The 26,974-nt window shown below is 40.6% G+C and overlaps 1 protein-coding gene across 2 annotated transcripts; it reads left to right on the top strand.

The window, feature by feature from the left end:
- The first annotated feature begins 208 nt into the window (after positions 1-208).
- On the top strand, positions 209-20,593 carry LOC114660620 (U8 snoRNA-decapping enzyme-like). Of its 2 annotated transcripts, none has more exons than XM_028813420.2 (3): positions 209-439; positions 13,052-13,315; positions 19,576-20,593. In XM_028813420.2, exons 1-3 carry the CDS (start codon positions 305-307, stop codon positions 19,753-19,755), a joined length of 579 nt encoding a protein of 192 aa, XP_028669253.1. In that variant the 5' UTR covers positions 209-304; the 3' UTR covers positions 19,756-20,593. The 2 variants fall into 2 exon arrangements, with proteins under 2 accessions (XP_028669253.1, XP_051789609.1); XM_051933649.1 differs by lacking the exon at positions 209-439 and adding an exon at positions 12,895-12,927.
- The last annotated feature ends 6,381 nt before the right edge of the window (positions 20,594-26,974 follow it).

Genomic DNA, 26,974 nt, shown 5'->3' with positions numbered 1-26,974 from the left:
TAAGTTAATTAAAACCCAAGTGCAGCTTAGGCCCTGTTGTGCACAGGACAAAGGCGTCCTTAACAACACAGTTGCAGATCTTATTTGTTTTGCAAGCGCACAAGTACACACGAGCTCCCCCTCCCTTTCTCTCTCTCTCTCTACCACCCCGACTTTGCTGATTGGTGCCTAAGAAAAACACGGAAGTTAAATTTAGTGATGTGATTGGACGGGACTTAGGAAGCGCTGTTACACTCAGAAGCGGATGAAACAGAACGAAAAGTTTAGAATCATCCGGTGGCGTTATTGAAATACATCACAAGCAATGAATTGCAAACTTATATCTCGTGAAAAATCGCTCCAATTACCCAGTGCCGTCAAACACGCGTGTCATGCTATGCTATACGCGCCGTCGGATGAGAAACTATTCAGCCATATTCCTGTAAAATACGCTGTTTTGGTGAGAAAAAAGCTATTCTTTTTGTGTATCTGTTTAAAATATTTAAGCCAAGAAGCCATTTGGATTCATATGAACATTTCTCGATAAAGTTAAGTTGTACGTTTACAAGGAGGTGTTAATTTAGGACATTTGTAAACATTCTTATTCCTCCTCCTTTGATTATAAACCAATGAATATGTATTTCACGTAGCAACATTAAGATCAATTAGCATAGCAAAGCTCTTTACAGAAGGTTAGAGTACTTACCAGAGTGTAGCCAGTAAGTAAGAAGCGTCTTAACTTTGTGTTGCTGGTCTTTGGAAGTGCTGAAACTCCATTTATTCTGTTGGCGTTTTGCTTTCTGTGGTACATTGCGGTATCAGGTTGGGTCAAGGCAGAATTATTAAGTGTGGGTACAACCGGAGCTTGAAATTAACTCTAGTCTTTGAAGCTGCACCTCATCAATTTTAACCAGTTCTCCACCATTTCAAGCATTGTTTTGTATGCGTATCACCTTAATTTTAAGGATGCCAAATATTAATTTCATGGGCAGAGTTTGACAGTAAGGCTGGGTTGAGCAGACGAACCATAAAAATTTCATTTTTTTAGCGATTTAACTGTACTGCTATATTTCCCAAGTAAAATGCCATTCATTTTTCACAATAAAACGTTAACAAATTTACAAATCCAAAATGATAGAAAAGTACACAAAGGCTATTATCAATATTTAAATGACAGAAAACTTTGCCTTTTTTAATTTGTTTACTTTTTGTAATTGTACCGAAACCATCACTTTCTGATTTTTTAATAAATTAGTAAATGTACTAATGGCTTATCATTGTGTTAATTGTTTTGATAGTTTGAGCTTTTCAATTTTTTTTTTTGTTCTCCATGTAATAGGGGCGTATATGATGTGTGATAGTAATTTGCACAGACCGCCGTGCACAGAGGGCATATTCATGCATAATTAATGAAATAAGTACTTGAACATCAACAGTTATACCTTCTATATATCCTGCAGCAGGGAGAGAATTACAGAATAGGGGAGGAGTCTGATATTTGACTCCACCCACACCACTCTCCACTCTATCTCATGTTCCACATTAAATCCCACCCCACCCCATCCCATGTCCTGCTGCCAGGCAGCTACCCCGTGTGGTGGGAAGCAGGATGGGGTGGGGATTAAGGTGGGTGGGGTCAGATGTCAGATCCTACCTATTTTCAGTAATTGTTCCCTTGCTGCACAGTGCCAAGTGGTAGCATATAAGAAAGGTATGACATCAGAGGTGTATTTTTGTAAACACATTCACTAGTAATGACTTCTTTTAAGTCTGTGGCTTACACCTAAATTTGCGGCCTGCACACAGTGGTCTCAGCAGATCTCGTTCATATGCCACACACATACACACCTGTAACATAGTTAGTGTGCTTAGCATTTAGCATAAATGGTTAATGTGAACACTAAATGATAACACTCAGACAACCCCGTCAACATCAGGCCCTGCCCCCATCCTGCAGTGAGGGCCCTCTCCATGCTGAGGATAACTGAACACGGGGGCAGATATTGTGGGGGTATTGTCTAGTACCTATCTCTGCCCAATCCCACGTCCCATAGTGGGGAACAATTGGTATTGCATGCAAGGCAGAAATGGTCTTATACATTTTCTGGAAAACAACTACAGTAATCCCTCCTCCATCGCGGGGGTTGCGTTCCAGAGCCACCCGCGAAATAAGAAAATCCGCGAAGTAGAAACTATATGTTTATGTGGTTATTTTTATATTGTCATGCTTGGGTCACAGATTTGCGCAGAAACACAGGAGGTTGTAGAGAGACAGGAACGTTATTCAAACACTGCAAACAAACATTTGTCTCTTTTTCAAAAGTTTAAACTGTGCTCCATGACAAGGCAGAGATCACAGTTCCGTCTCACAATTAAAAGAATGCAAACATATCTTCCTCTTCAAAGGAGTGCGTGTCAGGAGCAGATCATGTCACAGAGATAGAGTAAAACAAACAAATCAATAGGGCTGTTTGGCTTTTAAGTATGCGAAGCACCGCGGCACAAAGCTGTTGATGGCAGCAGCTCACACCCCCTCCGTCAGGAGCAGACAGAGAGAGAGAGAGAGAGACAGAGTTTGTTTTTCAAGCAAAAATCAATATGTGCCCTTCGTGCTTTTAAGTATGCGAAGCACCGTTCAGCATGTCGTTTCAGGAAGCAGCTGCACAAAAGATAGCAACGTGAAGATAATCTTTCAGCATTTTTAGACGAGCGTCCGTATCGTCTAGGTGTGCGAACAGCCACCCTGCTCAATCCCCCTACGTCAGGATCAGAGAAAGAGAAAGAGAAAAGTAAGCTGGGTAGCTTCTCAGCCATCTGCCAATAGCGTCCCTTGTATGAAATCAACTGGGCAAACCAACTGAGGAAGCATGTACCAGAAATTAAAAGACCCATTGTCCGCAGAAACCCGCGAAGCAGTGAAAAATCCGCGATATATATTTAAATATGCTTACATATAAAATCCGCGATGGAGTGAAGTCGTGAAAGGCGAAGCGCGATATAGCAAGGGATTACTGTATCTCTTCTTGCATTCAGTATGAATGATATATTCACCAAAATGCAGTCACAATGTTTTTATTGACTAAAGATGTTTCAGCATATGGTCCTTGTGTTTGAGGGTTTCAGAATCAAGTATATCTGTTTCACTGTAGAGTATATGATGTACAGTATGTGTGTCACTTCTGAGTGTATACACCTTAATATACAGTGTATGTGTTTCACTGGCGTTTATGCACAGTTAAGAATGATTAATGTCCTATAAAGCATCTCAAAAAGAAACATTTATGTTATTAGTTATGTATGTGATGTAAATGGAACCTCATAACACTGTTAGATTTGCAGAGTCCAGTTCAGGGAGGGCCACAGGGAACTGGAGTCTATCCCAGTAGTAGCAGGTACAAGGTAAAAACCAACCCTGCATTGTGGGGCAGTCCATTGTAGAGCTCAGTTATGCACATGGGGCCAATTTAGTAGTAATAGTAGAAGTATTGTCGCATGGAATCGCAAGTGAATGCAACAATCACATGTTTGGATAGTTGTGCGAAAATAAGTACACATAGAATATCCAATCATGCGCAAGGAAGATGTCCAAACTCCATGGAGACTGCTGATTTCAAACACAGGATGCTGGATCCCTGAAGCAGTGCACAATGATGTCAGTTTATGTAACTTGTTGTTTTAAAAATCATTTTTACATTTGCTATATCTGCTAAGATCTATATTTCTAATCATTGTTGGTATTTTATTGAGGTAAAAATAATCATGCTAGTTTTACTTTAGAGATAAATGTTATTTTAATTTTAAGACGTCCTTCACCTATGGTTAGTTATTCCAGTGACCTCTTACACTTTATCCATCCATCCATCCATCCTCTTCTGCTTATCCGAGATCGGGTCGCGGGGGCAGCAGCTTGAGCAGAGATGCCCAGACTTCCCTCTCCCCGGCCACTTCTTCTAGCTCTTCCGGGGGAATCCCAAGGCGTTCCCAGGCCAGCCGAGAGACATAGTCTCTCCAGCGTGTCCTGGGTCTTCCCCGGGGCCTCCTCCCGGTTAGACGTGCCCGGAACACCTCACCAGGGAGGCGTCCTGGAGGCATCCTGATCAGATGCCCGAGCCACCTCATCTGACTCCTCTTGATGCGGAGGAGCAGCGGCTCTACTCTGAGCCCCTCCCGGATGACTGAGCTTCTCACCCTATCTTTAAGGGAAAACCCAGACACCATATGGAGGAAACTCATTTCAGCCGCTTGTATTCGCGATCTCGTTCTTTCGGTCACTACCCATAGCTCATGACCATAGGTGAGGGTAGGAACGTAGATTGACTAGTAAATTGAGAACTTTGCCTTACGGCTCAGCTCCTTTTTCACCACAACAGACCAATGCAGAGCCCGCATCACTGCGGATGCCGCACCTATTCCGCCTATCGATCTCCCGCTCTATTGTTCCCTCACTCGTGAACAAGATCCCGAAATACTTGAACTCCTCCACTTGGGGCAGGATCTCGTTCCCAACCCTGAGAGGGCATTCCACCCTTTTTCGTCTGAGGACCATGGTCTCTGATTTGGAGGAGCTGATTCCCATCCCAGCCGCTTCACACTCAGCTGCGAACCGATCCAGAGAGAGCTGAAGACGAATGATGAAACAAACAGGACAACGTCATCTGCAAAAAGCAGTGACCCAATCCTGAGTCCACCAAACCAGACTCCTTCAACACCCTGGCTGCGCCTAGAAATTCTGTCCATAAAAGTTATGAACAGAATCGGTGACAAAGGGCAGCCCTGGCAGAGTCCAACTCTCTCTGGAAATGGGTTCGACTTACTGCCGGCAATACGGACCAAGCTCTGACACCGATCGTACAGGGACCGAACAGCCCTTATCAGGGGGTCTGGTACCCCATACTCTCGGAGTACCCCCCACAGGATTCCCCGAGGGACACGGTCAAACGCCTTTTCCAAGTCCACAAAACACATGTAGACTGGTTGGGCAAACTCCCATGCACCCTCCAGGACTCTGCTAAGGGTGTAGAGCTAGTCCACTGTTCAACGACCAGGACGAAAACCACACTGTTCCTCCTGAATCCGAATTCGACTATCCAACGGACCCTCCTCTCCAGGACCCCCGAATAGACTTTTCCAGGGAGGCTGAGGAGTGTGATCCCTCTGTAGTTTGAACACACCCTCCGGTCCCCATAGGGGGACCACCACGGTCTGCCAATCCAGAGGCACTGTCCCTGATGTCCATGTGATGTTGCAGAGGCGTGTCAACCAGGACAGTCCTACAACATCCAGAGCCTTGAGGAACTCCGGGCGTACCTCATCCACCCCTGGGTCCCTGCCACCAAGGAGTTTTTTGACCACCTCGGTGACCTCAGTCCCGGAGATGGGGGAGCCCACCTCCGAGTCCCCACTTTAGTCTTATACTTTAGCTTTGATTAATATCGGGGGTGAATGTGCATACAGTAGCTGTGACTTGTTACATTCCCTCCTTGTTTTTCATGCACACTAAATATGTAGAATGAATAAGCACTAGTGCCCAGCTACCTATAAAAGAAGAAAACTGATAGAGGACACGTGTTCCAGTCAGCTGTATTACAGAGGCAGTTATTTATGAAAGATTTTTAAAAATTTTCCAATAGCAGTATTTAAAGTTTGTTTTTATAATGTTGCAGCTTTCCATTTTAAGGGCCTGTATGGTAAGGAATCAATTACCATGTACACTTCTAAGAATTGCCCACGGGCTTGATTGAAAAATTGAAGCTCCGTCTTCACATATGAGATTATAAACAGAAATACAACATAGAAAATAAGAATGCTGCCTTCACATGTCATATATGATGTATAAAGTAGTTTTGTTACCTAAGTTCATGTTAATTTTTATGTCATGGTCCGTGAATAATTTTAAAGGTGAATTTTTAATTATCTAATATCCAGTGCAGATGCATCTTAACATACTAAGACTTACTTTATCCAGTTTAGAGTAGTGGTGTGCTGGAGTGTATATCTGCAATGCTGGAACCAAGGCAGGAAAATGCCAGGATCACTCACACACTCAGCCAGGCCGATTTGGATTCACCTGTTAGGATAACCGGCATGTCTTTAGGGATGTACGAGGAAAATTAGAGTACCTGATGGAAAACCCACATGAATACAGGGAGAATGTGCAAACTCTGCACTGATGACAACATTTGATGGCTGGAATCGAATTAAGTAAGATGGGTCCATGAGATAGTGGTATTACGCAGTGTACAGCCATGTCTTTAGACATCATTTAAAGTGGAAAGAATGCACACTTTATAAGAACTTTAGAAGTTGTTGTATAATTTATCACGAGATAAGTATTTCCAACAAGACTTTTTTTCACCATGCCACTTTTCATTCAAAGAGCTATGTACACTTTGATGATCTCTGTGCATTCCACAGCTATTTATGTGTCACTACTATAAATATATACTGTATATATATATATTTACTAAAGAGGTTGCTTAAGCTGGCAGGGTTTGGCCAGGGTGGAAGTTGCATTGAGCCAACACTTGGCAGGAAGCAGTTTTGGCAGGCTCTATACCTTGAAAGAGGAACTCTCACTTGTCACACTTCTAACTGTTTCTGTCAAGTTTACTGCATTTAAACAGTCCACAAATGTTAGCATGATTCATTTGTTTAAATATTATTAATAACAATGCATTAATAAAGTGCTTTTCTAGCTACTCAAAGTGCTTTACATACACAGTGGGGAGCCACTTCAACCACCACCATTGCACAGCATTCACCTGGATGATGCAACAGCAGCCATTTTGTGCCAGTATGCTCAACACGCATTCACTGTTAGGTGGTGAGGGAATGAAAGAGATACGACCTTGTCACTGCACTGAGGTATTGGGATCCACACACAGACTTCAGGTTATATACCCTCTGATGGCCTCGCCAACACTTCTTCCAGTAGCAACCTATGCTTTTTCTTTTATGGTCTCCTATCCAAGTACTGGCTGGGCCAAACATGCTTTATTTCAGGTGGATTACCTTTTCTGAAGTGCAGGCGGTATGGCTGGCTATTGGTTGTTCTGAAAGTTATTTCTCACCAAAAGAGGTAAGGAAGAGGCCATTAGGAATTGTTAGTAGGCCAAGTTCCTGCATTGAGGAGTTTAGACAGAAAGGTGCGAGCAGGTACTATGGACTGTGCTAAGGCACTTGGCCCTTTTGTTAGAAATTTGGGCTAGTGGATGCCATACTAGAAATTGCCACCAGATGGAGCTCTCAGAGCAGATTGTTAGGATGAACTCGCTTAGCTCTGTACTGTACTTTACTGCTATAACAACATCAGTTAAATTTGATTCAGAGGTGTTCATAACAACAAAACATCAACACAAATATTCAACACAAAGTAAATAGAAATCATTCCATAACAGTCCCCAAACAACCAATTAAAAAACATACACACTTTAAACATACTTATCCAAAAACTGTAAAAGACTCTAAAGATAAAAATGCACCATTCATTTATCTCACAGCTTATGGATTAGTCCTGGTCTTGACAGACTGAAACTGTTTATCAGATAACTGTAAAGTGAGGCTGGGCTGGTTGTGACAGCTCTAATATTCAGTGGCTCTACATATTTGAAGCAGAGTATCAACTCCATTAGATCCAGAGGAGAGCGCTCGGGTAGCTTGGGCACCTAGTCAGGATACTCAAGAGGATGCACACCCAGGATAATGATTATATCTTTTGGAAAGTCCAGATAATTCCCCAGATGGAACTGGAATGTGCATAATCACCTTGATGTTGGAGTTTATTTTATTTTATATTGCCAAAGTCATCAAGGTTTGACTGCACCATGTTACTATACTGATTTCACACACCAGAAAATTTTAGAAATCTCTAAAAGAACTAAAAAGAATTATTTTCATTGCATAGTATAATTTGCAGTACATATCAAACAGGAACAGCTTTTGTATTTATTGCAGAGTTATACAAGGTGCCATTTATCATGCAAGTAGCTAATCACACTTTACTCTTCTCTGTGATTTTCACGGCCATTATTTGGTGCATTTCACTATGTCAGTTCTGAAAGTGTTAGATGTGACAAATGATAAATTGGACTGCTTCAAGTCGCTCACTCAAATGCAGTATACAGTGGTGTGCAAAAGTAGATTTACAGTTGCGAGTACACAAAATGCAGAGTTTATTCTTGCATTATTATTTATTTATCAATTATTGTATTGTTTATTGGTATTGTGTGTCGTCTTAATTGTTTTCTTCTTATTATTGAAGTGTGCTTGAGTGTAGCAAGTAGACTACAAGAAAGTGTAAGTAACGAAGGCCTGCAATTTGAGCTCTTACTAGATTGTATCATTGTGACATTCATACAGTTAATAAAGCTATTGCAATAATCATATCCTACATGTCTTTTTCCATACAAACAACTGTAAACCTACTTTTGCCCACCCCTGTACAGTAGAAAGCAGCCTAACGATTATTCAGAGGAGTCCAGCAGAAACATAGCAGAAACGCTGAACCACATGCTATACAGTAATCTGAACCCTGGTGGGAGGACGAGTGAGGTCAAATCTAAAACTGATATGCTGAAATATTGAAGAAGTAATTGCACAAATCAGCTCCAGTTTTTTTTTCTGTATGAACAAAACATAGGAATTTTATGGATAAATAAATTGATAGATATTCTTTTTAACTAAGTGGCAGCTTCTCAGAGTGCATTTTAACATTGAGCTATTAGACTGAGCTTTAATGTTACATGGCTGTTGTGCCCAGGCCTACTTAGGTGTTGCAAATGAGGATTGTGAGTGGTGAAAGAAAGTGTGGCTACTGTTACCTGATTAATGTAGCATGGTGAAGAGTTAATGGCGAAAGGGGTACATTTAATGATTACTCGTTTGGTCCTGGAAGGCTGCTTTGGCTGCAGGTTTTTGTTCCAAAATAATTTCCTAAATGAAAAGGTCAAATACTGCTGCTGGAGTCATTTTTGCTTAAGAGACATTTTTATTCTCAATTCTAACTAGCTTGCTTGTTTAGGTTCCTGTCCCTTAATTGTTTGTTTTATTTTAGTCTTCAGCAGCTATATTTTAAATGCTTTTTATTTTCTTACCCAGGTACTATTTAACAACGAGATTTAAATGACAATGGATCCAGCAGTTCATCATCTAACTTGGTCCCACTTAAACTTGTGTATGTTCTTCATGAGGTTTCCACTTTAATAAACTCGCTTGACTCACTTACTTGATCACTCATCAACTGGCGATAAACACACAAAGAAATACTTGAGTGAATGACATAAACAAAAGAAAATCATAAACATCTAGTAATGTTAATCATACATACTTAAATTTCACATTCTTCCCACTGATTACATGTTTCAATTCAAAAGAATACAGTTTCCTGTAAAACTGTTTTGCAAATAACATCAACAAAAGTCAAGTCACCAGGAAAAGCAGGAATTGATCTAATGTGGGAATGTTAGGACATTTGTATGTAGCATTTTCAAAAGTAAGCAGCTCTGGCGACCTAACAATGTTATTATAACTTATTATTTGACGCCTTAATCCAAGGTAACTTGCAACATCTGAAATGCAAGTGATTACATTTCTTTTGTTTTTTACAATTGAAGCACAGGCAGGTGAGGTGCTGAAGGTCACAGAGTGTCAGTAGCAGGATCTGAACCCACAACCTCACGGTTTGAAGTCCTGGGTCCAAAGCGTTAGCCATTGTATCACACTGCCAATAATTTTAGCTCAGGGTTACATACCTAAAAAATATATATACAAAAACGTTCTTAATTATTTGTATAGTACTTCTGATACATCCCATTAACTGACGGCACTATAACTGAGGCCCAGTAATTTATGAAATTTCTTGGACAAAGCTGGATCACACAGCTAGTGTACATCTATCTATTGATCTATCGATCGATAGATATATTAGGGGCTTTGCCCCCTACTCGCTTCGCTCGCCCACCCACAAGAAACCGGTGGAGCGCTTCACACTCAGCACTTCGCATCTCTGCCGCTCACGTTGTGAAAGGGGGGCTGAACACATGCTAAGGAGATGCGGACAGATCAGCTGCTGCTGCTGAGCAGCGTATTCTTTATGTCGCGCTGCGCAACGATCATTTAAAATTTGTACAGCAGCTGTCCTTTTGTCTCACTTCCTTGTCTCATGGGACATTAAAGTGTCTCCTTGAAATTGTTTGTAAGTAGGGCGTGACGTGCAAGTAGTCTCGCAGGACTTCAGTGTGTCTCTCTGAGATTATCACGTCTCGACCCAAAATTTTTTTTATAATATGTATATAGATATAGGTAGATAGATATATCTATATATTGTTACACACACATGTTTAAAGGACAACCAAAGGGCCTGAATAAATGCAATTCCACGTCGGACCAGGGGGTGGTGAAGTGTGCTAATTCTCTCCCTTAATTCCTTGCAGAACATTCTCGGGGAAATCCCATCCTGTTTTGGGGTAGCCAATGATGTCACTTCTGGTTCCAGTCCTGATGACATCACTTCCCCCGTGATGGTTTAAAAGCAACCATCTTCTGTTTTGGACTGAGTTGTATGAACATGTCTTTGACTTTTGACAGATTTTGCAGCCGGGAAATATTATACGGGTGGCTGCCCCAAGCCTTCCCAATGTCTCTTGGCTATTTTTATGACAATATATATTGATAGATAGCTAGATATAGATATATGTGTTTTCTCAAGCAGTTTGATTGAATCTTTTTGCTGTTTCTATGATACAGCTCTCTTTTCTGTTCTCTGGTAATCTTGTGAATTTCGATTTTTTTGTATTTAATTTGTTATGCTGTGATTCTCTGTATTTAAAATATTTTATCCTGTAGTTGATGGTAATCAATGTCACATCTTCACAAGTGCTTTGCAGGAGACACAGTTTTAAACATATTTTCTTTCTGTTAGGATTGCATTGATAAGCAGCTCTTTTCAGAAACTGATAATTGATCTCTTCTGTGTTGTATCTGCGGCTTCCAAAATGCAAGGGTTTATATATTGATACTTATTATTTCCTGTTAGTTTTGTGCATTTTTTTTATATGTGTATTGGAACTTCCTGTCCATTTAAACTTAATAGTGAAATGAGCAATGACTACGGTACTTAAATCATGCAATTATTTTTTCCTTTTAACAATTAGTTTAGTTGATTGTTTTTCTTTTAAATAGAAACATGGTATACAGCAGCTGTTATATCAGAGTAATGGATTTGCATTCAGGGTCTTGTGATTGAAAGTATGATTTTATTTTAAATAACAATGCAACTCACTAAGTAGCATTAGCAGCAAGCTGTAGTACAGACAATGTTGCGTTTCCCTTTTCAGGTATGCAACTTACTTGTATAGTTGGTGCTATTTTCATAGAGTAAGCTCTTTATTTTATACCGTGCCCCACCAGACAGAGCACTGTTACATACTCCTATGTAACTTGTGCTAATCGCTGGAGATTTTAACCGTGTGACGCTGGACAAAACATTACCTGCCTTCTCCCAGTATGTGGATTGTTCGCATACCAGGAGAAGGTGGGAGCGGAGAATGCCATCATCTACGTGCTACACCGATTCCTCTCCCACTTGGACAGAGGCAGTGGTGCAGTAAGAATTATGTTTCTAGACTTCTCTAGCGCCTTCAACACCATCCAACATCTGCTCCTTACGGACAAGCTGACAGAGATGGGAGTAGATTCATACCTGGTGGCATGGATCGTGGACTATCTTACGGACAGACCTTTGTATGTGTGTCTCGGGAACTGCAGGTCTGACATTCTCGTCAGCATCACAGGAGCGCCGCAGGGGACTGTGCTTTCTCCAGTCCTGTTCAGCCTATATATATTGTACTTCCAATACAACTCAGGAGTCCTGCCACGTGCAAAAGTTCGCTGACAACACTGCTATCGTGGGCAGGAGGAGGAGTATAGGAACCTAATCAAGGACTTTGTTAAATGGTGCGACTCAACACTTACAACTGAACACCAGCAAAACCAAAGAACTGGTGGTGGATTTTAGGAGGCCCAGGACCCTCACGGACCCCGTGATTATCAGAGGTGACTGTGTGCAGAGGGTACAGACCTATAAATACCTGGGAGTACAGCTGGATGATAAACTGGACTGGACTGGACTGCCAATACTGATGCTCTGTGCAAGAGAGGACGGAGCTGACTATACTTCCTTAGAAGGCTGGCGTCTTTCAACATCTGCAATAAGATGTTGCAGATGTTCTATCAAACGGTTATGGTGAGGGTGGTGTGCTGGGGAGGTAGCATAAAGAAGAGGGACGCCTCATGCCTGGACAAACTGGTGAGGAAGGCAGGCTCTATTGTAGGCACAGAGCTGGACAGTTTGACATCTGTGGTGGAGCGACGGGCGCTGAGCAGGCTCCTGTCAATCATGGAGAATCCACTGCATCCACTAAACAGTATCATCTCCAGACAGAGGAGCAGCTTCAGCGACAGACTGCTGTCAATGTCCTGCTCCACTGACAGACTGAGGAGATCGTTCCTCCCCCACACTATGCGACTCTTCAATTCCACCGGGGGGGGGGGGGGGGGGGGGTAAACATTAACATTATACAATGTCATTAACTGTTGTACCTGCCTTGCACCCTCCACATTGCATTTTTTTAACTTGCACTGCATTTTTATCACTCTTTAATTAATATTGTTTTTATCAGTATGCTGCTGCTGGAGTATGTGAATTTCCCCTTGGGGATTAATAAAGTATCTATCAATCCATCCAGCCATCCATCCATCCATCCATCCAGTTGTCTCTTTTGATCTCGCATAAACCAGGTGGCTGCTTTGGAAGTGCCCAGTTAAAATAATATGTATATCTTTCAGGGATGTGGAAAAAAAACTAGAATACCCAGCTGAAATGCCAGGAGCCAGGACACTATAGCGGTGCAGTGAGGAAGCAGTGCTAACCACTGTGCCAACCTAATACCAGTACATTTTTTAAAACCTCATTATTGCCCTATATACCTATGACAGCTGATGTATTGTGTGTTCCCACTTACTGTCAGCCTGTTTGTCTGTTATCCAGTTATTTATTTATTTTTTCCACTTTCAGATGCAGATGCGTTTTGATGGTCAGTTGGGGTTTCCAGGAGGGTTTGTCGACCTTAGTGATCGCACTTTGGAGGAAGGTTTGAAACGAGAGTTGTCTGAAGAGCTGGACTATACCCTTGATTTTGCAGAGTCTGACCACATGTACTGCCATATATGGGAAGAACCCATTCATTTGGTGACACATTTCTATACGAAAAGGCTAACTCTGGCGGAGCTTCGGGCAGTAGAAGCTGCAGCTGTTCAGGGAAAGGAATTTGGACTTGAGGTACATTTTCTTTGTACAACTGATGCTGATTTTTTTTCTGATGAGTAATGAGGGAGTGTGTATTAAATTGCAGCTGATAAAAAGCAAAGAACACTTTGTTCCTTTATGTTTATCCTTTAAAAATAAGGATCTGATGTCTTTCTGGTATTAACCATACTGTATGTTTGACTGTGAAGGCAATGCTTATTGTTGGGGGCTACAGTTGTATCTTATTTTCACTGAGTTATATCACTGATTAAAATAATCACTTGTTTCATGAGGACATTTAAAGTTTTTTTGAGTTCTCCTCAATCCATGTCACGTGATGGCTTTATTCATCCTAGCCCGTGTAGCTCAGCGGTGGGTTTTTCCATTCTGACTACAGCATATAGATTAAAAGCAACAGGGCATGAAGAGGCTTCTGATTGTAGAAATTAAGCACCATTCCTGGAGATTTTCAATGCAAGTATGTGCAAACACATTAACTTACTCTCTAATTTGGTTGCTTTCCCACCAAATTTAAACAGATTCCTTTTCTTTAAATGTCTGTTGCAAAATAAAAATCTGACGTGTGATTCTCATTTGCATTGCAGCATATTGCTCTAAGGTGTTCAGATAGAGAGGCCATCAGCATCCTTTGCTATTGTTTACTATTTTAATTTTAGATATATTTAAGCAATAAAGAACTAATCAGAAAGGTTGGCCAGGCAACACTCCTGCCACTATAAGATGAGGGAGGAATGAGTTTGCAAATTTTGTCTCTATGTTGCGGCCGTACTCATTTTTTCATGTCTGCAAATGATTTCCATGGTCACCTTGACACTTTGCATCATTTGTAAATGTGGAAGCATCTTGCAGTATAAAATTGCAGATCCTGTGAAAACTACAGGCATATTTTCTTAATTTCGGACAGATTACATTATTAATATCTTTTAGACAGAGTTATTGCAGGTAGTCAGTTTGTGATGATGTAGAAAAGATACGAAAGTCCGTTATGATTTGCTGGTCCTCAGACATATTCACTGTCATCCACACACATACGTGTATTAGATATGGATTGTTCCTTGAACAGAAGTAAATGATCTGCCTCGCATAGTCAGGTGGCAAAGACGTGCTGTAATGCAATTTTTAAACTAATACCTGCCTAACAGTCTGAATTCAGAAATAACCCTAAGCCTAACCCAAATCTTTGACTGGCATCAATAAATCACTAATTTAGAACTGACTACAATGACATCCTGGAGGCACTGCTTTTTGAAACAAACTAACCTTTTTTGTACAAAATATTAATATGGCAGCAGAAGGAGATGGATTGCCATCTTCATGTCGAGCATATTTGAAGTTGCTGGTGCTTTTCGTTTCCCGTATCTGTCAGAGTTACATCACTGAAATCCTGTACTGGATAGAGTAAAATAAAATCATTCAATCAATCAACCAGTCCTTATTTTTTATAGTGTTGTTAACAGCATGGAACACCATGGGACACTTTAAACGATTAACAATTTTAGAAAATATCAAATGCAAAAATTCAACAATTTAAAAGAAACTAATACAGCAAATATAAGTAACACATCACCGGCAGTGTAGGAGGATCTGAGAGGTTTACGTAATGGCAAATTTCAAAAGGAAATTTATATATAAATCCAGGACAGATAAAGTGTTAAACTACAAAACAAAGCATACACTAACACAACAAAATAAAGTGATAACTCTGGGTAAAGTTTTCAAGGCTAGTAGACAAGGTGCCATATAGGAGACAGGTGCACCTTCAACTGTCTCAACTTGAGTACTCTGGAAACAGTATGTCCGTAGTACTAGGGTGTTGTACCATGTTAGGCATTATGAATGTAGTGAGACGTCAAGCAAAATGATACCTTTTATCGGCTAACTAAAAAGATTACAATATGCAAGCTTTCGAGGCAACTCGGGCCCCTTCTTCAGGCAAGATTAAGACCAATAAAAGGTGTCATTTTGCTTGACTTCTCACTGAAAACCGTAGAAATGGTTGTGGATTTTATGGGGTACTCCTCACTGCCTAGCCTACTCACCTGGGGCCTCATGCATAATGGCGTGCGAAGAATTCACAAAAGCGGAAATGTGCTTATGCACAAAAAAATCCAGATGCATAAATCTGTGAGAACACCAACTTCCACGTTCTTCCGCTCAATAAATCCCGGTCAGCGTGAAAAGTAACACACGTGCACGCACCTGCTGTCCTGCCCCGTCTCCTCCCAGAATTACGCCTCTTTGAATATGCAAATCAAGATTAATAGCCCTTAAGCGCAGCCTTCTGTGAAAAGACAATGGCAAAAGCATGGGGGTAAATAGAAGAATTTCAGTGAACACCAAGTGGAGGCAAGGAAAAACGCACTATTTGTTGGTTTAAACAGTGGTATAAACAACAAAAGGAATTTGATGGAGTGACATAGAGTATCGGAGAAACTCTAAAGCTCAAGTTCACAAAGTCGCACAGTGCCCGAAATAAAAAAGATGTCAGATATCAAAGTTGCCGTGAAAAGGCGAGTGGTAGCCCACCGTCTGAGTGTCATATGAAAGCTTATATTAGGGTACAGAGAAAAAAAAAATAGGCACACAGTGGGGAAAAAGCACGAAATGTCAACTTTAATCTCTAAACTTCCACTTTAATCACGTAGTTAATTTTGTCATTAAAGTAGAACATCATAAACTTAATCTTAAAATCATTTAATTTACTAGTTTTTCAAATCCCATCGTAACTTAAGTAGCACATTAAATGCTTTGTTTTGTATTTGATCTTTTATGTGCTCTACAGTGCATCCAGAAAGTATTCACAGCGCATCACTTTTTCCACATTTTGTTATGTTACAGCCTTATTCCAAAATGGATTAAATTCATTTTTTTCCTCAGAATTCTGCACACAACACCCCATAATGACAATGTGAAAAAGTTTACTTGAGGTTTTTGCAAATTTATTAAAAATAAAAAAACTGAGAAATCACATGTACATAAGTATTCACAGCCTTTGTTCAATACTTTGTCGATGCACCTTTGGCAGCAATTACAGCCTCAAGTCTTTTTGAATATGATGCCACAAGCTTGGCACACCTATCCTTGGCCAGTTTCGCCCATTCCTCTTTGCAGCGCCTCTCAAGCTCCATCAGGTTGGATAGGAAGCGTCGGTGCACAGCCATTTTAAGATCTCTCCAGAGATGTTCAATCGGATTCAAGTCTGCGCTCTGGCTGGGCCACTCAAGGGCATTCACAGAGTTGTCCTGAAGCCACTTCTTTGATATCTTGGCTGTGTGTTTAGGGTCGTTGTCCTGCTGAAAGATGAACCGTCGCCCCAGTCTGAGGTCAAGAGCGCTCTGGAGCAGGTTTTCATCCAGGATGTCTCTGTACATTGCTGCAGTCATCTTTCCCTTTATCCTGACTAGTCTCCCAGTTCCTGCCGCTGAAAAACATCCCCACAGCATAATTCTGCCACCACCATGCTTCACTGTAGGGATGGTGCCAGGTTTCCTCCAAACGTGACGCCTGACATTCACACCAAAGAGTTCAATCTTTGTCTCATCAGACCAGAGAATTTTCTTTCTCATGGTCTGAGAGTCCTTCAGGTGCCTTTTGGCAAACTCCAGGCGGGCTGCCATGTGCCTTTTACTAAGGAGTGGCTTCCATCTGGCCACTCTACCATACAGGCCTGATTAGTGGATTGCTGCAAAGATGGTTGTCCTTCTGGAAGGTTCTCCTCTCTCCACAGAGGACCTCTGGAGCTCTGACAGAGTGACCATCGGGTTCTTGGTCACCTCCCTGACTAAGGCCCTTCTCCCCCGATCGCTCAGTTTAGATGGCCGGCCAGCTCTAGGAAGAGTCCTGGTGGTTTCGAACTTCTTCCACTTACGGACGATGGAGGCCACTGTGCTCATTGGGACCTTCAAAGCAGCAGAAAATTTTTCTGTACCCTTCCCCTGATTTGTACCTCGAGACAATCCTGTCTCGGAGGTCTACAGACAATTCCTTTGACTTCATGCTTGGTTTGTGCTCTGACATGAACTGTCAACTGTGGGACCTTATATAGACAGGTGTGTGCATTTCCAAATCATGTCCAATCAACCAAATTTACTACAGGTGGACTCCAATTAAGCTGCAGAAACATCTCAAGGATGATCAGGGGAAACAGGATTTTGAGCTTCATGGCAAAGGCTGTGAATACTTATGTACATGTGCTTTCTCAATTTTTTTATTTTTTAATAAATTTGCAAAAACCTCAAGTAAACTTTTTTCATGTTGTCATTATGGGGTGTTGTGTGTAGAATTCTGAGGAAAAAAATGAATTTAATCCATTTTGGAATAAAGCTGTAACATAACAAAATGTGGAAAAAGTGATGCGCTGTGAATACTTTCCGGATGCACTGTATGTGTGTGAATCACTATGTGCTTCTTAAACCGGCTTTCTTTTCCTCTGACAGGACACAGAATCCATTACATTTGTGATATTACAGCTCTCTGAATAAGTAAAATACTGAGATGTATACATGATATCATTTTCATGATGATAGGAGTTAAAGCATGTTATTAAACATGGGAACACGGTGGTGCAGTGATTGTTCATGACTCATGCAAGGATGCTTGCTGCGCCGTGCGCAACCTTCGATGAAATAATTTATGGCAGCAGTACTGTTTGTTTCAAATGTACCAACCTCCAATTCCTGTCCTTACTTTTCTTTTTCCAAATACCCAATTGCCACACAATCACCTCTGTAGTAGACGTTAAGCCATCTGTAAGCTTAGAACACCAATTCTTCAGAACTTTTAAGGAATATTGAAATATCTTCGTAGTACATGTTAAATTATTCTATCCATCCAGTGTCGCGCCAGTCCCAGTAAGAATACAGCGCGAGGCAGGAACAATCCGTGAACGGAGCGCCAGCTTCTTGCTAGCGCTGCGACACCGTGTCCTCACATGTTTATTTATTAACAATATAGATTATTTAAATTAAGTTAAAGTTATATCTGTATAATATAATAAACATATTTTGCTGCATTTCATCTTAAAAATGATTTCGTCATCATATGTAAATACGCGCTTTATAAAGTGGCTCAGGTTGTGTAATATTATAACTGTATCGCAAGTTTACAGTGATGTAATTGTACTTATAAGTACAAACAGTTCTACAAGGAGCACTTGATGGACAGATTGAATGCGTTTATAGTTCTTGGGATTAAACTGTTTCTAAACCGCGAGGAAAGGCTCTGAAGCGTTTGCCGTTTGAGAGCAGTTCAAATAGGCAGCATGGCTGAGGCAGCGTGTGCTTGATGCTGTATACCGATAATTCTCTTTCCAATCAGCTGCTGTAGAGCTGTGATTCCACACTCAGATGCAGTGATATAAATACTCCGAGTGGTACAGTGAGAGTAATATAGAAAAAAATGATCCGCTGTGGCAACCCCTAACGGGAGCAGCTGAAACAAGAAAAAGAAGGTGCAGTGAAAGTAACAACACTAAAGAAAGCTATGGTATTTGGAATAGTTTGACCATTCTGTGGACCATTATATTGTTACAGGTTAATTACAATCAGATGCATTAAACTAATAAACAATATGTGGTTAATTTCAGTGTATTTATAAAGCCGCGTCAGGGATGTGGATCTAAAAAAGAAAGGGTAACCACACAGGAACAGTAGCACTGCTTTGACGCTAGGTGCCGCCAGTCTGCAGAACTGAGTGGAGAACTTGCATACGCCAGGATATGAGCTACTGTGGAAATGTGTGTGGCTTTACACCAAGTTTAGGTTTTATACATCGCGATTTGAATGTGTAAATGTTCGTACGCAATATGTTTGTGCGTACGCACCGTTTATACATGAGACCCCTGATTATAAATTGTGATTGTCAACATGGTGGAATCATTTAAATTTCCTGACATCACTATCATTCACAGTCTGAACTGGGATGAACACACAACTTCTCTTATCAAAAAAGCTCAGCATTCTCCATTAACGTAAAAAGATGAACATTTCCCAATCAGTGCCGATTCCATTTTATAGAGCTGTTATTAAGTGTTTTGTGGAATATATTGTTATTCACTACTAATGTATAAAATTTTGGGATTGTATCATGTATTGTATACTTTGTTGATAATTGTATTTATTTTGCTCTGTGTCTTAATATAACACCAAGAGAAATCCTGTGTTGTCTGCTCATAACGTTCAAGTTAAAGTTGGTATAGTATGATGAGATGGTGATGTTAAAGGAGTGAATGTACCTTTTTTTTCTACTCATATTTTCTCTTCTTTTTTCCTCAGACAATGGGTCTTGTCCGGGTCCCTCTCTTTTTTCTACATGATGGAAAAGGTGGCCTGCCTTCTTTCCTGTGCAATAATTTCATTGGAAATGCCCGCAGTCAGTTGGTGGATGCTTTGAAATCCTTGGGTATAGTGAAAGAAGAGCAATTAAAAAGTGCTCTCAAATCAAGCAGCAGATAAAACACAGACACACACTTGTTATGTACCTATTATATCATGATATTGGCACTTGTAATCATTTTATTAGAAGACGTTATACCTAGTAGCCTGTGGCCTCTATATATTTGAGGGAAATCCCAAGCAAAAAAACAAAATGTTTACTATACAAAATAATTACTGTAGCAATGGTAAATTCCAGGAAGATGAGCAAAGATGACTGATCATAATTTTTTAGAGAATATATTTTTGTTTAACTTTATTCATTTGATCATGTAGAGTCCATCCATCCATCCATTTTCCAACCCGCTGAATCCGAACACAGGGTCACGGGGGTCTGCTGGAGCCAATCCCAGCCAACACAGGGCACAAGGCAGGGAACCAATCCTGGGCAGGGTGCCAACCCACCGCAGGACATACACAAACACACCCACACACCAAGCACACACTAGGGCCAATTTAGAATCGCCAATCCACCCAACCTGCATGTCTTTGGACTGTGGGAGGAAACCGGAGCGCCCGGAGAAAACCCACGCAGACACGGGGAGAACATGCAAACTCCACGCAGGGCGGACCCGGGAAGCGAACCCAGGTCCCCAGATCTCCCAACTGCGAGGCAGCAGCGCTACCCACTGCGCCACCGTGCCGCCCATGTAGAGTCCTGTATTTGTATTATTTATTACTGATTAGTAGAAAGATAATTATATCAATTAGGGTGCATCATCTGCCCCATGAATTAAAAAAAATTGCAACATAAGCTGTTGTCCTCATGCTAATTTTGTTCTAGCACCAATACAGATATAAGGTGCAAAATCTGGTGAAAATATGGCCATCCCTATGTGGGCCCCCATCTACATGAAGTTAAAATAGCTAGGAAAATTTAAAATAACAGCGAAATGCACCATTGTTTTGTTCTATGAACAAAATAACTGCATACATTAACATTTTTCTCACAAAATCAGTAGTAGCTGTTCACTGGCATTAATCAAAGATTAAAGAGACAAAAAAACACTGCAGCAGAAAAATACATGTTTGTTTTCATCAGTCAACATGCTTGCATTTTCATAAGTTTGGTGTCTTCACAACGTTCATGTTCAACAGTTTTCAGTGCTGACGTTGACTGTTTTGGTGTTTTATCATTAACATCCTTGCTGCAGCTGTCAGTGGGAATGTCAGTGTCATAGGCAATGTCAGGTGATTCCTGCGTTTTATGTTTTGCGACAAAAGCATCTTATCGAGATTGTCGGGCCTGTTTGAGCTAGATTTTTTTGGCCAACAACACATCACATGCACCAAATGTTGCTGTGCGATCACTCTTCATAGACTGCAAAAAGTGCAAGTTGTCCGGATTTTTTATAATCTTTTCTGCATTGGCAGGCCACAGCTGCAATGTTTTGTCCAACTGAGAGTTCATTACTTGTACTCTATTTTTGAAAGCTGGCAACACACAACGAGTTTTTATTATTGCTCTTAGCTTGGCTTTGTCATCCAGAAGTTTTATAATTTTTTCATACGCTTTTTGTTGTGTTATCATCAGGATGTTCACTTTTTCATAGAATGTCTTAACCTGTGACAACACCAGCTTAGCTGCTTCCCATTTGGTACTATTTTCATGGGTACCATTTTGAATAGGAAACATGAGACACTGTAATACTTGACGGCATGTTGTAAGACGTGAACCAGTTATTTCTGAATCAGCCTGTGTAATTCCACCCCCTAATCCATACAGTACAGCATTTTGTCTTATACTTGGGATGTCACTTGATTCTGCCACTGAACTAATTTTATCTATAAATTAAACACAATCAAAAATGTTTGTACTTTGTACTTCAAGTATCACAGGAAAATAGTAGTAACTGGTGAATGTTTATGAAATGTATCATGAAAAGTCACGAAAATTATCATGAAATAAGTACAAGCAAATGAGGCAACTACCACTTCTTCTTCTTCTTTCGGCTGCTCCCGTTAGGGGTTGCCACAGCAGATCATCTTCTTCCATATCTTTCTGTCCTCTGCATCTTGCTCTGTTATACCCATCACCTGCATGTCCTCTCTCACCATATCCATAAACCTTAGCTTAGGCCATCCTCTTTTCCTCTTCCCTCGCAGCTCTATCCTTAGCATCCTTCTCCCAATATACCCAGCATCTCTCTTCTGCACATGTCCAAACCAACGCAATCTCGCTTCTCTGACTTTGTGTCCCAACCGTCCAACTTGAGCTGACCTTCTAATGTACTCATTTCTAATCCTATTCATCCTCGTCACACCCAGTGCAAATCTTAGCATCTTTAACTCTGCTACCTCCAGCTCTGTCTCCTGCCTTCTGGTCAGTGCCACTCTCTCCAACCCATATAACACAGCTGGTCTCACTACCGTCCTGTAGACCTTCCCTTTCACTCTTGCTGATACTCGTCTGTCACAAATCACTCCTGACACTCCTCTCCACCCATTCCACCCTGCCTGCACTCTTCTTCACCTCTCTTCCACAAACCCCATTACTCTGTACTGTTGATCCCAAGTATTTAAACTCATCCACCTTCGCCAACTCTACTGCCACTAATAAGTATAATCTGTTTAATATAAAATGCAAGCCAATCATAACCAACTACCAATGATACAGAATAGAATGAAGAGTATTCATTCTTGTAAAAGAAACTACACATAAATAAGTAACCCTGTAATAATTAGTACTCGATTAATTAGCAAGCGCTATTGAAATATTCAGACTGAAGGAGGCCCCCTAAATGAAGTAATAATTGAAAGAAATGTTTCACTTGTAACAGCAGTTTAACATAGAACATTTTAAAAGTTGGGGCAAATGATGCACTCTAAGGTCAATACTTCAAACCTTACAGTTGTAAAATTTGTATGTGGTACTGAATTGGCAAGTGAGACATGTAGTTCACTTGTTGGCAAAATCTTGCACTTTTCTTTTTCATCATTCTCTGAACTTGTCTTCAGACCAGTTCAAAAGTGCTGAAAAACTGTTGTCTTTTTTAACAGAATCTTAAAATGAAGCAAGGTCTCATGAATGCAACATGATGCAAAATTGTGTAATATTGCTATCCTTCAGTTGGCATTTCACACTGAAGTTGAGTTCGCTTACAGTGCTGTAGTTGATAACTAGTTGGTCTGTTTTCTTTTAAGTTGCAATGTAGCACTTTTAAAACTTTATTCTAATGTGGCCTTTGTTTAGCATGTGTTTCAGCAGTGCATTACTAATGGAGCTGAGGTGTTCCCCATCACAAATGTTTGCTTCAGTGGGAACATGCTTTTGCAACTTTTTCACATTGGTATAGCATAATAAGCTCCTTTCCTGTCAATTATTCTATATTTTAGTATAACACCATTCAGAGCACAGTTCTTCTCAAGGTATGACGTGCAGTCTATAATAAGATACTTATGAAGGAAGCATACATCCTTGTGTATTCAAAGGTGCTTTTTTCTTTACACTAAAATTTCAGTGGCAAAGCTGCAATGTTTTTCTTTACCATGTTTATTTATTTGTTTTTTAATACAATCACATATTATCATAGTGCAGGCCCAGAGAGGAATGTCCTGTGGAAAGTTGATGTGAAAATAATGAATTCCTGTGTGTTTTGGGTGGTTTTGCCAGATTTGAGCTTTTTCCTCTCAGTTCTTTAAAACCATTCAAGTTATTTGCTGCCCTGGACTGCTTGTTTGACAGGTTGCCATTCTCAGCTACTTACTGCTAAGATGTGATTCTTGTACAGTAGGGAGATGAGTTCAGATTAGAAGATCCTCCATGGTGATTTTAACTTAGATGTTCATGTTTTCACTACAGGCAACATGGGAGAATTGACACTGGTAGTTTGAAATGAATGCATTCAATTACTGGAGCTGGACAATTCAGCAGTGCTTACCTTAAGTTGGATGTGCCTTTCAAGTTGCTGCAGTTAGCAGTGTTGGTTATTAATACTTTAAAATGCAGATACTCCATTATTACACTGTACTTTAATGGCAAGTTATAAGCATTTTAAAATATGACTTTACCGCTTTTGAAAATGCAGAACTTCTTTGTGAACCCCCAGTCTAAAACCTCTACTCTGATTTGTAAATTTTCTCCTTTTGTTGTTTCAAAGTTCTTCCATGAGCAATGAAAATGTAATGCTTGAGTGCTGGTTCAGATTTGTTCAGAAGTGGAGACTGTTATTATACATACAAACTGTGACTTGTAGGGGATGTTGAAGCACCCTAAACCCCCAGACACAACTTCACAATACAGTCCTGGGCTCAAAATAAAAGGCATTTATTTCAGACAGTACCTCCACAGGGTTTCAGTTTCCTTCCTTCAGATCCACACAACAAACAATAAGTTTCTCCTTATAAACCTCCCCTGCCGTCTCATCCACCTCCTCCCAACACTGAAACCCCCAGTGGACAGAGGCAGCCTCTTTCATACCAGACTCAGAAATACTTCCAGTGATAAGGAGGAAGTACTCCTAGGTTAGGTGGAAGTTCCTGAAAGCAGGGACAGCCTTTCCCAGCAGCTACCCTTGGCAGCACCCAGGGAATATAGTAGGGCTGCCCCGTGGGACTGCAATTCCCAACATGCCCTGCAGGTGCAGGAATGGGCATAATGGCCCACTAATACTGCCATCCAGGGTGCTGAGAGCAGAATGTACTCTTGAGGGGCAATCCCCTCTGTCCATCCAACATATTGGCCTCTGTGCCATGAAAGGGTACGGGAGGTTTATCTCGCCTGTGATGTTAGCCCAGCCATGCCTTCCATCACAAAATCTGACAGATCACAGTCAAAAAGAGATCATGAAGTCTATCATAGCTTCAGTATTATTTCTAGTTCTTTTTATTACACTAGATGTAGTCTTCAGATACTCAATAGGTCAGTGTCTTCAATTTGTCCATTTTAATCATAATGACTTCTATATTTATAGTGCCACCCATTTACCAAACTCCAGTAGCTCAAAATGCTGGAGGTCATCTTGACTTGAACTTAAGGTGTATGGCAGGAAATCGTAACTGGGCAGATTACCTGTACATCACAGTGCACACTTACTCACACACTCCCAAAATCACACATGCCAGGCCAGTTTAGATTTCATAGTAAACCTAACCAGCATGCTTGTCTTCTGAAAATATACAGATTGTAGATTACTGTAACTCTCAGAATACTATAGCTAGGGTACCAAAAAGGGTGGTTGCTTTTCTCTGGGTGGTTTCTAAGAAGCCATATACATTTTGTAACACTGTGACTTTAACTGTTGTATCACAGGCTTTGTAGAGTTGTACAATGTCAGTTTGTTTATTTTATTTATTTATTTTTTTACAAATTTTGGAAAAGAGTCTAACATTTATTTACCTTGCATTTTGAATTGACTTCCTATCTTAAATTTATAATTTATGTTCTGAATTTTTCTGTTAATTTTTCTGTACACTGAATTGCATTTTTTAGGCATTTGTCACTTAATTCCTACAATTTCTATCTCTGATACAGTCCTGTTTGCTAATTATATTTAAATGCATATCATTGTTTTAAATTTGGTAGAATGATATTCCACAAATGTAGATCACTATAGGACTTGGTATATGACTGAGTATTCTCCTCATATCTTGTGGCGGACCACTGGGGCCCTTACCCGGCTGGGACACCTTCGACACAGAAGGACCAGGGGAGATGGCTTATTCCGGACACTGTCTCCCTCAGAATACTAGAGGGCAGTCCCCCTGTCTTGTAGCGGGGCCACGGGTTTGGAGCATGGAAGCTCAACCCTGCTTTGGCCTGTGGCAACCGCCAGGGGTCATCTGGATCTTGCCTGAGCCCTATTTAGCAGCACTTCTGCAACAGCCGGAAGTGTTGCCGAAAGAAGCTTGTTGGACACTTGGAGCCACAGTCAGGAGGAGGTGGACGAAGCTTGCTGGGTAGAGGAGTGGAGGCGGAGAAGAACAAACGGGAGAGGCTGTTGGGCTGGACTGCGCTGCGCTGTGAGTGCTCTATGTGTTGTGGGGAGCAGAAAAAGAGTGCTTCACCATGTGAGTAAAACGTGTGCTTTGTGGCAACTTTGTGTCTCTGCCTGTCTGTGTCAGGTTAGTGTAGCTTATGGTTGGTTTAGTAGATTTGGGATGACAGTCATTATTAATGTGCCGTTAGGAGTATAGCTGCTTTTAAAGCCAAAGTTTTGAATGATGTTGACACCCTTGATATTATTTTGGTAAAATTAGGAGCATGGGTTGCAAACTTTTTTAAAGTGAATGGCCTGTTGTTTTCAAACCTATTCTAATGTTAAGTTATACCAAAAGGTTGGGGGGTGACTGACTGATGCATTTTAGTGAAACTTGAATAACAAATGACAGGAAAGTAAATGTGCAAGTGCAACTGAAATTGCAACTACAAAGCTCCCTGTGTAAATCACTTTTCAGACCCTGCTTTTTTAATCTGCAGTGCTCTTCCCTTGTTACAGTAGTTGAGCCAGTGCTGTCTTTTTTTGTGTGTTCGTTTTGTTTTTTTTTTTGTTATCAGCAAACATCCAACAGTGTATGCACAGATCAGCAAGTCGAGGCTTGTTTTAGACTCTTTAACATATTGTAGAGAGCGAGAAGTGATTGGAATATTAGCCTTTACATTAAAGAAAGTGGAGTAATAAACTCAACTGAGAAAAAGGAATTGGAGGAGTCGTCCTCCTGTGCAGTTAGACAAATGGCAAGGAAAGCTACTTTAATGAATTCAGACCTTTTTTAGTTTCAGTTTGCACTGCGTGCTTATTATAAGTGCATTAGCTTACATTTTTAATTGGAAAATGAATTAGATAAAGAAGAATTTGAAGTTGTTGCTTAGTAACCAATAGGCTTGTTAGCTTAACAGCAAATGTGTCTTTTACTTATAGACCTGTTAAGCATGTTAGTCTTGTGTCTACTTGATAAACAATTAATGAACATCCATCCATCCATTATCCAACCCGCTATATCCTAACTACAGGCTCACGGGGGTCTGCTGGAGCAATCCCAGCCAACACAGGGCACAAGGCAGGAAACAAACCTTGGGCAGGGCACCAGCCCATCGCAGATTTATGAACATTTGTGGCTCTTTTAAAGATTTGTACTGTGTTTATTATTTGTTGCTTTGTGTCATACAGCATAAGTTTTAGTAAGAATCAAGTACTACAAAATTTAAATGGTAATACAAATTTATAACAACACCTCAAGAATGTCTAGCTGATACACTGAAGAAACAAAACACACCTGTATAAATATAGTAAATATATAT

This window comes from Erpetoichthys calabaricus, chromosome 11 (genome assembly GCF_900747795.2).
Source record: "Erpetoichthys calabaricus chromosome 11, fErpCal1.3, whole genome shotgun sequence".
Taxonomy (NCBI): domain Eukaryota; kingdom Metazoa; phylum Chordata; class Cladistia; order Polypteriformes; family Polypteridae; genus Erpetoichthys; species Erpetoichthys calabaricus.
Note: the sequence above shows the minus strand (reverse complement) of the source record. Positions and strands in the feature narration are given on the sequence as shown.